The sequence below is a fragment of the Dasypus novemcinctus genome, chromosome 6 (genome assembly GCF_030445035.2).
Source record: "Dasypus novemcinctus isolate mDasNov1 chromosome 6, mDasNov1.1.hap2, whole genome shotgun sequence".
NCBI classification, from domain to species: Eukaryota; Metazoa; Chordata; class Mammalia; order Cingulata; family Dasypodidae; genus Dasypus; species Dasypus novemcinctus.
This window is the reverse complement of record NC_080678.1, coordinates 117,145,302-117,163,109: the sequence shown is the minus strand read 5'-3', so window position 1 is coordinate 117,163,109 and position 17,808 is coordinate 117,145,302. Positions and strand designations below refer to the sequence as shown.

Here is a 17,808-nt window from a genome sequence, read left to right as displayed (position 1 = left end):
CCCCCATCTTAGTGACTCCTCGCAATGCAGGTTTTATTCTTGCTCTCCAGCGTGGGTCAGGGGGCAGCTCTGCTCCATGTTTCCTTTCTCCTTGCTTGTTATGATCCCTGGGCCAGATCACAGAGGGGTGGGGGTGGGTGGGATCTGCACATGTGCACATGCAATTAATGTGCCAGGATGGCATGGAAGTAGCACCCATGGCCTCTTCTCATCACTTTTTGGCCAGAATAAGTCCATGGCCCTGTGCTCAGAATGAAGAAACCAGAAATATTTGGAACACAGCATGAATGACTTCCCTGAATGTCAACTCCTCAAGGCTATGGTGAGGACGAGATCTGGTGAGACACACTAAGTGGCAGGAACCGACCTTGAACTCTATCAGGTTCTGACAGAAATGGAAGCTCCTCGAGGAAGAGCACCCCTACCCACAGCTGTAGTTAAGACTCCTAGCTTCTAACTGATAAGAACTTTAGGAAACCTTTTGTCTCCTTGGCCACAGAGGTAGACATAGGCCTTCCGTGTGAAAATACTTTCAAAATGATAAAAGGAAATTTGAAAATTCCAGCAAAGAAAATCCTTGGTGGGAAACAGAGATCCAAAAAGATCAGGACTGACAAATGTCTCTGAGTCATAGATACAGAGGGCCCTCAAGGACAGAATTTAGGGGAAGGCGGGTGAAAATCGCTGGTGACAGACAGAAGGCTTTTGGCTGCAAGTGTCAGGCAGTGCTCCTTAAACAGGAGTAGGAGAACTCCCAGAGCCACTGCAGGCAGGGTTCAGGTTGGTTGATTCAGCAGCTCAATTATGTCAACATGGACCCAGATTCTCTCCATCTTTCTGCTTGACCATCCAGTGTGTTGATTTCATTTGTCTTCATCTTCAGGCTGCTTCCTCTTGAGGTCATGGAAAGGCTTTCAGAAACTATCCAGTGGGAGAGATAAGTAATTGCTTTCTGGAAACTTTCTCTAGAGATGCATGGGGAACTTCCTAAAAGCCTCTACAAAGTATCTACACTGTGTATGCGTGTGTGTATGTGTGTGTGTGTTGGCTTAAATTTCATCATTTGTTCTGTCCATAGTAAGAGAGATTACCCTTAAAGCAATTGGGTCTTATCCTGGAAGGAAAAATGAGAGATGGATGCTGAATGGACAATGACTAGTCTACTCTGTGTCCACTGATACTAAGCAGGCCTGGTTTTAAGAACTGCTTCAGAGATAGATGGTTTCCAGCACTGATCCTTAGCAGTTTCTTATTAAGGGGATAGTATTACGTAGGACTTGTCAGCAGATTAGGAGTATAAGGAAGAACCAGAGAGCAGACAACTGGGGGGGGGGGGGGAAGAGGTAGGAAAGGGAGAGAAATAAATTTAAAAATAATAAAAAATTTAAAAAGAACCAACTAGGAGACACCAATCCTCTCCCACTTCATTCCTTGTTTGCCCCTCAGCCGTGAAATATGTCCATGTGTACTCACCCTTAAAATCTTCTTCCAAGGCTTCTCCCTTTATGCTAGAGTTTCACAACACAGCCTTCTTTAGGGTTCTTTCCATAGGATCTCTTGTGGGTAAAGTTACACTATATCACTGCTCTGAGACCCTGCAGCTGCATCCCTTGCAATGGCATTCAGGATGAACCCACATTAGCTAAAGTAGCCAGCTAACCCTCTGGGGTAGCTCATTCCAGAAATATCTCAAATTCCAAATGTACAAAACTGATCATCAAATGGGATTTTCTAACACCTCCATTCTCTCTTATATGAAATGAACAATAGCCTCCAAAGTGATTTCACTAATTCTTGTCTCTCCCACACCAAGAATTCATTCACCTCCACAAACCAGACTAATCTTTTTTAAACAGGGTTTGATTATAATGAATTCCAACTCAAAACCCAGAATTCTTGGTTCACAGTCTGTTCCCAGCCCATCTCTCCTGGCTCCTCTCCCATATTCCAGTTCCCAGGCACCCGTATGCTGCATCTTTGCTTGCCTCCTCCACATGCTCAAATGCTAAGCCCTTTAATTTTTACAGCACTCTCTCAGAGGAATACCTTGATCTTGCAGACCCAACCCTTAGGCATGATTACATTTTCCTTCTGGGAAAAATTTCTGTTTTCTATATGCCATCTGTCTTATTGGCCAAGCTGCTATGAAAAATACCATACATTTGGTTGGTGGGGTATGTATTGTCTTGTAGTTTGGGAGGCTAGAAATCCAAAATCCAGGCTTTGGCAAGACCATGCTTTCTCCCCAAAGTCATCAGCGTTCTGGCGCTGGCTTGCACCAATCCTTGGAGTTCCTTAGCTTATTTCCTGCCTCCCTTGCATAGGGCTTTCTCTCTCCTTATGTCTGCATTTCTGTGTGACCTTCTCTGACTGCTAGCTTCCAGTTTCTTCCTTTTAAATGGCCTCTAGTAATGTGGATTAAGACTCATCCTGGGAAAGTGGATGTGGCTCAACTGATAGAGCGTCTGCCTACCATAGAGGAAGTCCAGGGTTTAAACCCAGGGCCTCCCGGCCCATGTGGTGAGTTGGCCCATGAGCAGTGCTGCCACGCACAAGGAGTGCTGTGCCATGCAGGGGTGTCCCCTGTGCAGGAGAGCCCCATGTGCAAGGAGTGCGCCCTGCAAGGAGAGCCACCCCACACAAAAAAAGCACAGCCTGCCCAGGAGTGACACTACATACATGGAGAGCTGATGCAGCAAGATGATGCAACAAAGAGACACAGATTCCCAGTGCTGCTGAGAATGCAAGCAGACACAGAAGAATACACAGCAAGTGGACACAGAGCAGACAATGGGAGGTAGAGGGGGGAAAGGGGAGAAATAGATAAATAAATAAATAAATCTTAAAAAAAAAGAAGACTCATCCTGATTCAGTTGGCTATACCCTCCAAGAATTCCCATTTACAAAGAGTTTCACAACCTACCACAACATCATTACAGCATTTATTCCATGCATTATAGTAATGTGCTTTTATTTTACCTCCTTCTCTGGAGTGTAAGCCCCTGGAGGGTAATCATCCAAGTTCATCACTATCTGCTTGGTCTTGCCCAGACCCTGCTATACAGTACATGCTCAATGAATGCGTGTCGAGTTGAAAATGGAACAGAAACATTTAGATATGTTCCAATATTTGTCCAATTTTCTTTGTCTCCAGGATTCTTTGACTCTGTAAAGACAAGTCCATTATTCTGCAGCAGACTTACCAGTAGCTAAAGGATGGCGTTGGCTTAGACTTCTGTAATCTATGACCAAAAATGTTTTAAATGCAGTGACACTGCTAACTCTGGAGACAGCCTTTGGGGGGAGCACATGCACCCCAGTTGGCCACTGAAGCTAGCCATGCTCAGTCTTCAAAGGATATGTCACTTTCTGTAAAAACCCATCTGCCAAAATGCAGAGCTGCCACGGCAAGGTTGCCTCTTACAGTATCACAACCAGGACTTGACCTTAATAATGAATCCATCCATCTTGTTCAGATTTCTCCTGTTTTAGTTGTAATTATTTGTATGTGTGTATTTAGCTCTAGACAATTCTATCATGTGATTGGGTACATGTATCAACCACCACAATGAAAACACAAAACATTTCCATCACCACAAGAATCCCTTGCATTGCCCTTTATAACCACACCCACTTCCCTCCCACCTTACTACTCCAACCCCCCACCCTACCCCATTCCACACTTAACCCCTGGCAACCACTAATCTGTTCAGCATTTCTATAACTTTGTCATTTCAAGAATATTAGATAGATGGAATCATACAGTATGTATAACATTTTGGGCTTGCCTTTTTAAATTAAGCAGTCTCTGGAGAGTCATTCAATTTGTTGCATGTATCAGTAGCCTTTTTTTTTATTTTGAAGTACCACCTCATGATTTGGATGTGCCACAGATGGTTTAGCTATCCACCTGTTGAAGAGCTTCTGGGTTGTTTCCATTTGGGGGCTGTTATGAACAAAGTTGCTCTGAACATTCGTGTACAGGTTTTGTGTAAACATAAACTTTAATTTCTCTGGAATAAATTCCCAAGGTGCAATTGCTGGGTCTTATAGTAATTACATGTTCACTTTTATAAGAAAGTGCCAAACTGTTTTTCAAGGGACTGTACAATTTTACATTCCCACCAGTGGTGTATGAGTGATCCAGTTTTTCCACATACTCATGAGCATTTGATGTCCCTATTTTTTTTCCCATTTCAGCCATTCTGCTAGGTTTATCATATCTCATTGTGGTTTTAGTTTGCATTTCCTTAATGGCTAATGAAGTTGAACAACTTTATATGTGCTTATCTGTAATCTGTATATAATCTTTAGTCAACTATCTGTTTATGTTTTTTGACAATTTTCCAATTGGGTTGTTTGTTCTTTAACTGTTAAGGTTTGAAAGTTCTTTATGTAGTCTAGATAATAATCCTTTGTTGGATTTATGGTTTGCTAATATTGCCTATCTTTCTAACAGTGTCTTACACAGGGCACAAGAGAAATTAATAACTGATTCTTATTATGGATTGTACTTTTGGTATCAAGTCTAAGAACTGTTTGCTTAGCTCCAGATCCCAAAGTTGTTCTCTTATATTTTTTTCCTAAAAGTTTTAGAGTTTTACATTTACATTTAAGTCCATGACCCATTTTGAATTAAATTTTGTATAGGGTGTAAGGTGTAGGTCAATTTTCATTTTTTTTGCCTATGGATGTCCAATTGTTCCAACAGCATTTGTGGAGAAGGCTATTCTTCCTCCATTGATTATCTTTTTTTTTAAAAGATTGATTGATTGATTAATTGATTGATTGATTCCTCCCCCCTCCCTCCATTGTCTGCTCTCTGTGTCCATTCACTGTGTGTTCTTCTGTGTCTGCTTATATTCTCATTAGGTGGCTCCAGGAACTGATCCTGGGACCTTCCAGAGTGGGAGAGAGGTGATCATTCTCTTGCACCTCCTCACCTCCCTGGTCGGCTGCATCTCTTATTGTCTCTTCTCTGTGTCTCTTTTTGTTGTGTCATCTTGCTGTGTCAGCTCTCTGCATGGGGCAGCATGTCACATGGGGCAGCTCGCCACACAGGCCAGCTTGCCTTCACCGGGAGGCCCTGGGTTTCAAACCCTGGCCCTTCCATATGGTAGACAGGAGCCCAATTGCTTGAGCCACACCTGCTTCCCCATTGATTAGCTTTTGCACTTGGTCAGTCGTCAGGGCATGAGTCTCTTTCTGGGTCCTCTGTTTTGTTCCACTGAGCTATAAGGCTGTCCCTCTGCAATACCACACTGTTTTGTTTACACAGCTATAGAATAAGTCTTAATATGGGATAGTGTGATTCCTCTCACTTTTTTCTACTTTTTCAAGGTTGTTTTAGCTAGTCTAGATTGTGTGCCTCCTTTCCACATAAATTTTAGAATAAATTTGCCTCTGTCTACAGTAAAACTTTGTTGGGATTTTGATAGGAAGTGCTTTAAACCTATAAATCAATTTGGGGAGGATTGACATCTTTACTGTGTTGAACTGGAAGTCCACTTTTGCTTCACAATTTAATGACAAACATTTGTACATTTGGGCCATCTTGGACAAATGATGTGCTGGTGCATAATAGGAGCTAAAGAAATGATTATGACGGAGAAGGAGGATGGTAGGGGCAGGCGGAGTCTTCAGGAGTCTGGAGCCTGCTTCCTAAATCTGGCCACACATGCAATCATCTGCTGAGCCCTACTGATTCAGAGTCTCCAGGGGTGAGGCCAGGGAATCTGCAATTTTAGCACCCTTGAATGTTGTTTTCCTTGTCCAGTTGGATTTGTGAATGCCACACGCAGAGACTGAAAATGGGAGCTTTGTGCAGGCAATGAGCACAGTCCCTCTTTCTGACTCTTCTTCTGACTTTTGTCCTGAAACAAAGCAAAGTGGCAGATGCAATAGAGTCTGATTAAAACAAATACATTCATCCTGAGATATGACTCAAAAATGAGTATTGCCAGGTCTGGGGGTCCTATCCTACAAGCAGGAGGACTAGATTAATTAATTGTGAAACTGCACCCACCCATTTCTTTTCCAAAAGGAAATAAGCAGAGTTCAGCAGAGGGCAAGCAGTTCTAAAATTGTACATACTGTTATCTATTCACTTCATTGCCTACTTGATTAATTACCTAACCTTGAGGTCAATGAAACTGTGTAATGCTGAACCAAAGGAGCTGGCCATGGCCCTAAGAGCATTTGAAACAAGACTGTTCAGATCCTTGGAAAATTCTTTTTCATTAATGGCAGAACCAGCCAAATGACCTCAAAGGCTTTACCATCACAGAGAGAACATGAAAACTAGAAATAAAAACATGTAGAGAAGAATTACAAATTGGATTTTAGAGGAAAAGTGTTTTTGAAATCTCTGCCTTTGTTTGCTGTTGAAATCCTTGTATTTTTCAATATGAAATTTACTATAAAGCAAAAAAGGAATTTTTTTAATAAAGGATTTTTTAACAAAATAAAGAGCATTTTCATAATCCTGTCACTGAAACAGTAGCTGATTTCTATTCCATTTATGAATGTTCTTTCTATTCTTTGAACTTCTTTGTGTGCGTACATGTTCTCCTATTATTGTAATCAGTTAGCATACAATTTTAAGTTATTACATCAAACTCTTTCTAAGTGTGACTTTCTTATAGTTATTATTTGGTTGCATAATATTCTATCATGCTGAAACAGAAGTACCAGAATTGCCTTTAATATTACCATATTGTAAAGCATTTTATTCACTTCCAATTTGTTGTTTTATGGAGAGCACTTTAATGAATATCTTAAAATAAATGAATATTTTATTTTTCTTATTCTGGATATTTAGGATAAATTCTGAAAATTGGCATTATTGGCTTAATGGGCGTAAACATTTTTATGGCTTTTGATACCTTGGAGTACAGCAGCTTCATCATTATCTTAACAACATTGGATAATATTCTTTTTTATTTTGAGAGTATAGTGAACGTAACTTAGTACATTGACTTTTTACCAGAATATTTTCCATGGGTTTGCCTAGCATTTGTATTTTTCTTGTGTACATTATCTATTCAAATTCCTTGTTTGATAAGTTATAATAAATTCCAAGGTTCTCTAAATATAATCTCTATTTACCATCATATAAACATTTTCCCAATTATTCTAGTTTTACATGAATTTTATCATGGTTATTATGTAGAAGTTTGAATATTTTCAATATTGTCAAGTTTGTAGTTCTTCTTTGTTAATGCTTTTTGCCAGAAGCCAAAGGAAATTATCATTCCTCTATAGATCTGATAAAAATTAGATTCTGTTTTCTACCAATTTTCCCCTGGTGGAGTTTTTTATATTTAATCTACCTGTACTTAATTTTAGTAAAATAAGGGGACTACGAATGTCAATCATGTTTTCAGCTATCCCAGCTCTATTCATGAAATCACCGTCCCCCCACCACCCTGTGTGAGAATCTGACTCGGCTGTGTGTCTCCCCATTAGACAGACTCAGGTAAGTAAGTATTCCTTGGTGCTCCCCTCTGTTCCACTGGATCTATTTCTTTTGTGCATTTGCTAACACCACATGGCTTGAGTTTTCCTTTTTGGTGGCAGGTATATGGCCTGATAGCTGGCAATGCTGCATCTGCCACTTCACAATTCCTTTTTTATGAGATAGTCCCATCTGGTTTTTTTCCTTCATATTATCTTTAGGATCAGATTGTTGAATCTCAAGGGAAAATGAGTTTGTAACTGTTTGGGGCTGGATAGGAAGGGCGCAGCCTGTATTACTCCCATTGCTTTGTGCCAAACTCCTTAGCAGATTCCTTCTAAGAAACCAGGCCACTTTGAAAACCACAGAAACCCCTTTGGCCAGTGGGGAACCCAAAAGTACACAGGTTCACGTTGCCACTGTCCCTAGAGAGCAGTAACCAGTGCAGCAGCAAGGCCTCACCCTGCCGGAGTGATCTCGAGGGGTTCTCAAGCCCTTTCCCAAAGGAGCACACCCACCCCTAACACACACACACAGCGCTTTACTTGACATAACCCCAAAACCGAAGCCAGGTCACACCTACTCCTCAAAATGAGCCTCAAAGGTGGCAGGCATGATCTTTCTGGCAGTTAGCTCTTTTTTTTTTAATTAAAAAAAAATTAATTGCTTTTTAAAAAGATAAATAGATCACAAAAAATTTACATTAAAAATAGAAGAGGTTCCCATATACCCCCCGCCCGCCTTCTCCCACATCAACAACCTCTTTCATCATTGTGGCACATTCATTACATTTGGCAAATACATCTTGGAGCACTGCTGCACCGCATGGATTATAGTTTATATTGCAGTTTACACTCTCCCAAGAACATTCAGTGGGTTATGGCAGGGTATATAATGTCCAGCATCTGTCCCTGCAGTGTCATTCAGGACAACTCCAAGTCCCAAAAATGCCTCTTAACCACTGGCCCAGGTCATTCATCCCAGGCTGCCACAGGCTTCCTTCTTGGAGGCGGAGCCGGTGGATACATCCTCTGGCTCGGTGACATCGGAGGCTCGTCTGCACAATTGCAGTCAGAAGGGTGTCCATGCAGAAGCTCCGGGGTCTGCCTGGCGTGGCTGTCTCCCTCTCCATTTACCTAAAACAGTAAGCAGCTTTGGAAGGGTGGCCCTGCCAGCTGGCCAGCAGCCTTCCCTAAAATGACAGTGTCATGTCCTTCTTCACCCCACTGGATATGGGGCTTTGTAAAGTCTCACGAAAGAAATACACTGTGAAGAAGAAGTAGGACCGGTGCCATTTGGCAGAAAGGTGGTTTGGGTAAATGTGCACACCACACAAATCCACGAGATGACACATTTCAGGAGAAATATAAAAATGCACCCAAAGTAGAATCAAACAGATGTATTGTGAATCCACCTCTCCTTGACATATGAGCTTGGACAAATTAAACTTCCCCACCCAACTTATAAAAGAGGAATAATAACATTCAGAGTTGAAGAGAGGATTAAATTAAATCACTTACAGACACTTCCTATGAAGTCTACTCTCTTAATGTCCATAAGGACCAAACAAAATCATTTGTTTTATAGGTTTAAACCCCTGCTCCTCATTCCATAAGCAGAGGCCTCTCTATATCCTCCAAGACATCTCCTCACTTCCAGGGCAAAAGGGAGAATATAAATAACAGAGCTCCCAAACCTTTCAGGAGTTGCTGGACCTCCTGGAGTATTTAAAGGGCTGCATTTTAAAAGCATGCAAGTTAACACTCTAGAAGTGCAGGGACTTCTTGACTTCCCTGAAGGCCACCCCGAGAGCACCCGTGTCACCCATCAGCAGGGCAGGTGACACCTGCTCCCTCTTCTGTGCAGGATAAATGGTAGTGACAGGACTGCCCCCCCATACCCCATGCACCATTCTCAACTGAGGGCTACTCAGTCCACCCCAGGTTCTTACTCCCATACCAGAGACAAGTGCTTCTTCCCACCCACGCCACACCCCATGTTAAGGCACAGCACCAGCTGACCAGTTCCTTCATCGACAGGCAAACAAAACAAACTCCAACACAGTAATACCGTTCATCGTCTCGCTGAATTAACTTCCCCCTTTATTAATGATGGAATTAGCTAACATCCTCGAGAGCTTCTTCCGGGTCAGGCAGACCACGAGCCAAACATGTGCTGTGCATTGTCATCTAATCCTCTCAATACCAGCGTGAAGCCAGCTTCGTTCTCTCCCTTTCACAGTCAGTTGACTGAGTCTTAAAGGGTTTAGAAGTCGTTGGTCCAAGGTCCCCAGTCTCCAGCAGGAGCCCCTCCAGCCACAAGCCCAGCTCCTATCTGCTCTGTTCTTTGCTGCCCCTTCAAATGCTCTGCCGACCTCCGTGGCACGTGTCATAAGTACTGGCCCTCGTGGCCCCTCGGCTGCTTACATGTGGGCCTCGAAGCCTCACCCACCTTCCGTCTTTTAGTTCTCCAGCCCTGTGCACCCCCAGCCTGGAAGGTGGCCTTGCTCATAGAAGCCACTCCCCATTGGCTCCACACGTCTGTGGATCCACAGTGCATTATTCCCCACGCTGGCAAGTGTCCGACTTCCCCATAAATGAGCAGGGCAGAGTCTTCAAAGCCTCCATGTTGGCCCCTCTATTAACTTGTTGCTTCCTATTTCAGGTAAGAGCCAGCTTTTATGTGCTATTTGAATTTCAATATCCATGGTCCTTATCAGCTTGCCTGCCACTGTCACCTGAGAATCCAGCTTAATCATCTGTGCCCACTGAACTTCCTTTTATACCAGAAGGAAGAAGTAGCTGGAGTATAATGAAATGGAAGGGAATGAAATGTGTTTCAATTATACCTGAATCTTCACACACCAAGGCTCTGGAAAGTTTCCATATGCTTCCTAAAGTGTGTTTCTGTTACAGTTTCTTGAACGTTCAGCATTTTTCAAAATGCTGGCCCTACGTACATTGTCAGCACTTTAAGAGAATGTTGGGTGGCTTATAGTGGCTTGTCAAGAATTTAATTTTCTCTGCTCCCAGTCTGACAGCATTTGCCGCACTTACTCCTCCCACATCTTTATCTACAGGAAGCTGACCCCAACCTGGCAGGCCCCTCTCAGCATCTGGCATCTCTTTCCATTAACAATTCGACTTGACTTTCTAGATTCTGGTCTCTACCCAGCCACTGTGGCTCAACAGGAAGGGCCCAAATTTGCATGATGTCCAGTCTCTCCTCTGAAATAGATCTAACTCAGGGGCAGGCAGGAGCAGACAAAACAAGCACCTGTGCATCCCATGCAGCCAAACAGGAGAGGGACCTGAGAGCATGACACCCACCTGAGGTCACCATCAGCCAGGTCCCCGGGCTCCTCCAGGTCTTCCCATTCACTCTCACTATCATGGAGATCTTCTGAGAGGACTCCCCAAGAGCAGACCTGCAGCAAGGGAATGGTCTCCGAATCTGCCTCCACACATTGGCTGCAGGGGAGCTGGCTCCGAGGTGTAGAGTTGACCCTGAGATGCTCTTCATCCACCATGACAGGAGAAGGGGGTTCATGTGGATGACACAGGTGATCTTCATCATCAACCCTATCCAAGGCAGGACTAGAAAACAGAAACCCATGCCTCTGCCAATGCTGATCAGAAATTCCTCTCACCACTTTTCCCTTATCTTAAGGATGCTCAACATGAGGCATCATGTGAGACCCAATCAGCCAGGATTCATACAGTTCCTGGCAGAGATTGCTCTGGGCACTCAGAAGTGAATAATTACTGTCCCGAGGAGCTTCCAATTTAATGGAAGGAGAGACCAATAAGCAAATGTTACAATTCAGATAGAAAGTGCTATGACAGAGGTGATATAGCACACAGCATCATGGGAGCTTGAGGCAAACCTTACAGAGCCCAGGCGACCATAGAAGGCTTTCCAGGGGACATGCTATTGAAAGAAGAGAAATGACCCAGCTCTAGGACAGACCCTTCCCATGGTAATCTGAGTTGGTCAGATCCTGGGCAAGTATATTGGCTTCTTTGGGACCTTGATTTTCTCCTCTGAAAAATGAGAAGGTCAAGAGACAGATAGGATTGTTGGACATTCAAAATTAAATAATACGATGCGGCCCTTCCATGGCTCCTGGGACATAAGTTCTCAATAAATGTTGGGTGTTATTAGTAGTAGTATGATTACTGTTTCCACAGAAGAAATCGGGTAGAGAAAGGGCCAAAGAAGGAGGCTGGGAGCAATTCAAGTAGAAAACGTTCAAAGCCCTTTTTGCAAAGAGCAGGTCCTTTTCAGAGCACTGACCAAGTGCTATTTGGAGAGGCAAACAGTCCGAGCAGCCTTTGTCTCAGGGAGAAAACAAGAGGCAGGCCAACAGTGAAGCTCCGTGTCTCCGGAGGCAACCAGCAGACAGCAGGGTGGAAGGATAAGTCTTCCCAGGGGCTGCCCTGAGATTACCACGCCGCTTTTAGATTAGAAAAAGCAGTCCATGCAGACAGCAGGGCCTTTTGCACAGCATATCAAACATGTAGAGAAGGCACTTAGAAAATATCTGTGGAGAGTCTGGTTAGAGAGGATGAGAAGGTGAATCTAAGAGAAGAGCACAGAGATTTAGCTTTTTACTCAAGACACTAATCATTGCTTATCTTTGTGATTAAAGTTGTGGTCAAGTTGGCCGGGTTGTAGTGGCTAGTGTTTGCTCAAACACTGGCCTAGTTGTTGGGGTGGAGGTATTTTGTAGTTGGAATTAGCATCTATAATCAGTAGACACGGAATAAAGGAAGTGAAGGAGATCACCATCAGCAATGTGGGTGGGCTCCTCCAATCAGCTGGAGGGCTTAAGACTGGACTTCGAGGTTTTTGCAACAACCAGAATGAACTCTGTCTGAAGAGAATACCCTCCACACCTCCCAGCCCTCCCTATAGGCTAGGACTAAAGACTTCAGCATACTCCAGGAATTGCCCATCTCTAAGCTGTTCTGTGGAATTTGGACTTGGCAGCCCTCACTCGGGTAAGCCAATTCTTTAAAACAGATCTCGACAGATGATTTAGGTAGGTGATTGAAAGTCACACAGACAGATAGAGATAGAATAGACAGATGGTAGATATGATAAATGATTAGATAGATAGGTATAGATAGGTAGGTGATAGAGATAGAAAGATAGAAATAGATAATAGATGAGATAGATGATAAATAGGTAAGTTGATGACAAAGACAATAGATAAAAGATAGATATGGATTTAGATATACACATGATATAAAGAAATAGATATAGATATAAACATAGACATGACATAGACATAGATGTAGATGTAGACATATAGATATATAGATACATAAATGTATAGATATATTCCTATATCCATTTATATTCATTTGGTTCTGTTTCTCTGGAGAACTCCTTCTCCCCACACCTGGATTAATGGGTGATCTTTGCTGTGTGCCACCCGCCCTCCCCTCCCCTCTCCCACAATGTCTCTCATTTTTAGAATCAGCTCTGGCTCCTCCCAAAAGCTAAAAACCCCAAATGCCCATGGAGCCATCAGAGCAGGGGCTGCCTGTCCCAAGTGGAGTTTCAACATGAAGGAGAAATTCTTCTGCTTATGAGAGCTATAGGGTATGTGTAAATGTGTATTTCATGTACCTGTATGTACACTCAGGTGTATAAAAAGAAACTTTTTACAAGGTCTTAAGAGGAACCTTTGCTTTAAAAAAAAAAAAAAGATTCAAAATCACTGAGCACTTTGAAGGATAATTGGATTAAATAAAAAACTTAGCCCAAATAATTTCCTTATCAACATAGGGAGGGAACAGCCACAGAAGTTTAGTCTCAGAAAGGGAAACCCAGCCTGTTGCTTGAGTCCATACCCAATCCCTTTGCGAGGTGTGCAGAGCCTGCTAAGGAGCCACCAACAGCAGCCACGTGCCCACGAGGCCCACACCCCAATTCTCCATGTGTGGTCTCTCACCACGATGCTCCCTCCATGCCTTCTATTAAACTCCTTGCACTCTGACTTTGATTGGGTCTCCAGCTATGCCCTTGCCTGGACAGTGACCCTGAGCTGAGTCTGCCTGGGAGGCAGGAGGTGGTCAGAGTGTCAGAGGAGGCTCGGTGGTCCTAAGAGTAGAGTCCAGCCCACCATCCCAGGCTGAGTCAGGGAGAATGACCGTGCTGGACCTTTCCTTCCTCACATGCTGCCTGCAGCCCTGGAGAGTGCTGGGAAAGGTGAGCAAGAAAAGGCGAGGAAGAAGAAGTATCCTTGTTGAGTCCCAAGTCTGAGCTTATTTCATGGAAAAGGCAAGACTTGGAGATTTGGGGAACTTGCTAAAGACATGGCATTTCTTTAGAGCAAGAATGTTTGGGCAGGTGGGCTGGCTACAAGCATGCCAGGCAAAGAGGCAGAGCCCTGCACCCAGGGCTCCAGGCAAGCTTGAGCACCCAGGTCTAACGCAGCCTCCCTTCTACAGCCTGAAGCCACTGGGGCTTCCTTTATGATGAGGACTCAGTGCTTTCTGCTCTCCCCCTATCTCCAGATACATTGATGACCTTGGCTGCTCCCAGCCCTAGTTACCTGTGATGGTTAAGTTCATGCGTCTACTTGGCCAAGTGATGGTGTCCAGTTATTGGGTTAAGCAAGCATTGGTCTGATTGTTACTATGAGGACATTTTGTAGACTTAAATCACCAGTCAGTTAATTGCATCTGTGGCTAATGACATCTACAATCAAATTAGAAGATTGCCTTCAACAATGAGAAAAGGGAAGTAGACTTGGCTCAATGGTTAGGGCATCCATCTACCATATGGGAGGTCTGCGGTTCAAACCCTGGGCCTCCTTGACCTGTGTGGAGCTGGCCCACATGCAGTGCTGATGTGCCCAAGGAGTGCTGTGCCACGCAGGGGTGTCCCCCATGTAAGGGAGCCCCATGCACAAGGAGTGCACCCCATAAGAAGAGCTGCCAGCATGAAAGAAAGTGCAGCCTGCCCAGGAATGATGTCACACACACGGAGAGCTGACGCAGCAAGATGATGCAACAGAAAGAAACACAGATTCCCATGCTGCTGACAACAACAGAAGTGGACAAAGAAGATGCAGCAAAGGGACACAGAGAACAGACAACTGGGGTGGGGGGTGGGAGAGAAATAAATAAATCTTTAAAAAAAAAAAAAGAACAATGAGAAAAGTCTCGCCCAATCAGTTGAAGGCTTTAAAAGAAGAAGTGATGATTTCAGCAGTCAGAAGGGAGGGTTTCCATCTCTATTTCAGCCAACCAGCAGCCCCTGGGGAATTTGTGGAATGCCTTCATTGCTTGTGGACCTGTGCATTCCCACAGTCATGTGAGACAATTTTTCTATAATCTCATAATATTTACAGTTATCTCCTGTCAGTTCTGTTTCCCTAGAGAGCCCTGACTAATATATTACCTCTCTACCAACTTTCTCCCACAGAAGAAGCCTTTTATAAACAGATGAAACCTAGAGGCAGACCTGGGAACCTCACATGGTCTCTCTACCCCAAATCCTACCACTCTCTGGTGGCTATTTTTGAGGAGAGGAATCCACTTCTCTGTGCAGTTTTAAGGTCAGTGCAATAGTTCTGAAGCCTCTGCTTATGATAGGGTATTTACTGAGAGAAGAGGACACTTGCTGACTTTCCTGAACAACTATTCTTTAAAGAGTTGGGCCACCAAAATTATTTCCACATTTCAGGAGGACAAGCCAATTAGTAAATAGCATTTCCAGGTTGCCAGATTAAGATACTATAGTCACCCTGTTTACTTTCTGTTAAATTCAAAATGAAATTCAGTTTTGGTTTCTCTTCATGTAAGGTTCCACCACCTTGTCCAGTTCTCCAATGTCAGCCCCTACGAGGGTCAGGTCCCCATTAGCCAAGGTGAATGCACCCTGCAGCTGAGGGCCTCTGCTCCTGCCAGCATGAGTTCAGGGTTTGGCAGGTTGGGTTGGTGGTGTCCCTAAGACAGGCAGAGAGGTTCCTTGGACTGCTAGACTTGAAACTCAAAAGGAAAACCTGGGTAGGTTAGGGCAATAGGTAGGGGCAGAGTGAACGTTCTGGGACAGCATCATTGTGCAGAGAAAGCTCTGCTCTCCTCTGCTCTGAGCTCACCTCCGGCCTGGGTTCCTTCCTCACTGGTTGCCCTCAGCCTCACTCCAGGCCCTCCCACTTGTTTGGCAGCCCAGCTCCCCTGGCACCTCGCCCCTTGATTAGCTGCCTGACATATCACCTGGCATGGCCACTGCAGGTGAATTCAGCCTTGAACCTCCAATCTTGCTCTGGAAGGAACTAGCACCTTCTCCTGAGATATACTTCAGGTCAAGGATTCAGTTTGACATTGCGTTCTTAGATGGCCATAAAGTCTTAGAGTGGTTAGATCATGACTTTTATGAATGGTGCTTGCTGCACTTGTGTTTGCATGTATGTTATTTATAAGTCTAACTAGATTTGCTAGGCAAAAAAAAAAAAAAGAGGACAAAAAATAAGCTTGGAGAGTCTGCAGTGGCCACCTTTCCCTGAGATGAGGGCAAGCCCTCCCGTGGTCAGGAAGGTGGAGCCTGGAGTCAGGCTTGGCTCCCACAAGACCAGCCTTGAAAGCATTGCAGCTTCACTCAGCCCAGGCCAGAGACACGAGCCTTCAGATATCATCTGAAGTGACAGGCTCCCACAGCAAGCAGCCAAATGACATCACACATCCCAAGCGGTGTTCAAGGGTAACGCGACTACAGGTTATTTTCACCTATGTCCTAGCGTAAAAACTAACCTTGCCTAAGATACAACTCCAGCCAAGACCCATGCCTTCCTCAGTCAGGCACAGCAGCCCAACTTCCTGAGTAAAAATGCACTGCTGTATTCCAAGGTGCTTTCTGAAGATCTACTGCTGTAGGATAGATCTCCGGATACACAGCACAGTAAAAGAAGAGAAGAGGGAAGGAAAAATAAAACCTCATTTTCTCCTTGAGCACACGGGGTTTGCTGGGTGCTGGCTGGCCACCATCTGGCTGGAAGAAGTAGCCCCCTGGCAGATGGCACGTTCTGATTATTTTCTGGAGATTTCAATTGCTGAGACCTGGTCCTTCGGTGGAAACCTGGCAGGGTTGAGCTCCCGCTATGTCCCACACACTGAGCTAACACACCGTCGGGGTTAGTTCTTCTGATGCTCATGGCCCCGTGCAGTTGTCACTGTCCCCTTTTACCTTGAGAACCCCAAGCTCAAGAAAGCCACCTCTCCCAGCACACCCAAACATGGTAAAGCTGAACACAAGTCCATATGACTGGGAAGTCCATGCTCTTTTTGCTCTGAACTGCTGAAAGAGAGCTGGACTCAGGAATACCAGAAACAGAGGCCACTGGCCAGGGCCAGCCACCTCTGAACTGAGCTGCTGGCTCAGTCCCCCACTGGAATCCCAATTCTGGAGGTGGAGGAACCATTTCCAGGCTGAGTGTGAGCCCTGCTTGTCTTCCCGGAGGAGGCAATCACTACTTGTGCATTAAATACTAGCTGGGTCCCTCTCACTTGAGGAAAACCTGACCTGGTCTGTGTCCTTCGTTCCGAGAGGAGGAAAGCTTCCTAAGTGGGAGAGAGAAGATAGGGTAAAAATGAAGCCAGGCAATGTGAGGCAGCAGCACGCCATTGTCACCGGTGCCAGAGGGCCTGCAGCCTCTGAACCAGAGCCGCCCAGGCGACAAGCACCATGAGGGTCAGAGGCTCTACCAACATCTTCTGGAAAAGTCCTGAGGACTCCGGTATAACTCTCAGCAACTGTCTCGCCCAGTAATGGCAGATTCTGGACATCTGGTATAACCTGGCAAAGCAAAGACACTACGACACTATGCCAAATTTAATTAGATTTGGAAAAATAAAAGAATATGACATCTCTTGTGAAAAAAAAAAAGCAAATGACCAAAAGATAGCAGAAAAGAGGGCACTAGGACTTGTGAGCAGAAGAAATAGACTGGCAGATTTCACCTTAATTTTAAAAGGGACCTTCTGATCAACTACATGATGATAAAATGGGGTGCCTTGAGAGTCACCAAGTTCTGCCTCCTGGAGATTTTCAAGCAAAGGTTAGTCACCCTTTCTTCAAGGGTGTTACAGAGCAGTTTCCAGCGTGGGGTATGTGGTGAGATTAGACCATTTTTATTTTGAACAACCCTGAGATGCTGTGAATGCACATATGAAACTGGGACTATCTATACTAACAATTAATAAAAAATAATTTCATCATTAACAACTTTTAGTATTAAAAATAATACCACTAATGAATGACTCTATTTAACTACAGGCACACCAGGCAGGTGAAACACCAGGCCTGTAAAGGAACCCAGAGCCCCTGTGTGATCCAGT

At 44.2% G+C, this 17,808-nt stretch overlaps 1 protein-coding gene across 1 annotated transcript in view; it reads right to left on the bottom strand.

Annotated features, from left to right (window-relative positions):
• Positions 1-8,431: 8,431 nt before the first annotated feature.
• Positions 8,432-17,808, bottom strand: part of LOC131278946 (FERM and PDZ domain-containing protein 2-like) — a 38,094-nt gene continuing 28,717 nt past the window's right edge. The window contains 2 exon segments of the mRNA XM_058299578.1: positions 8,432-8,513; positions 10,786-11,052. Coding sequence (XP_058155561.1) covers positions 8,432-8,513; positions 10,786-11,052 — 349 coding nt within the window.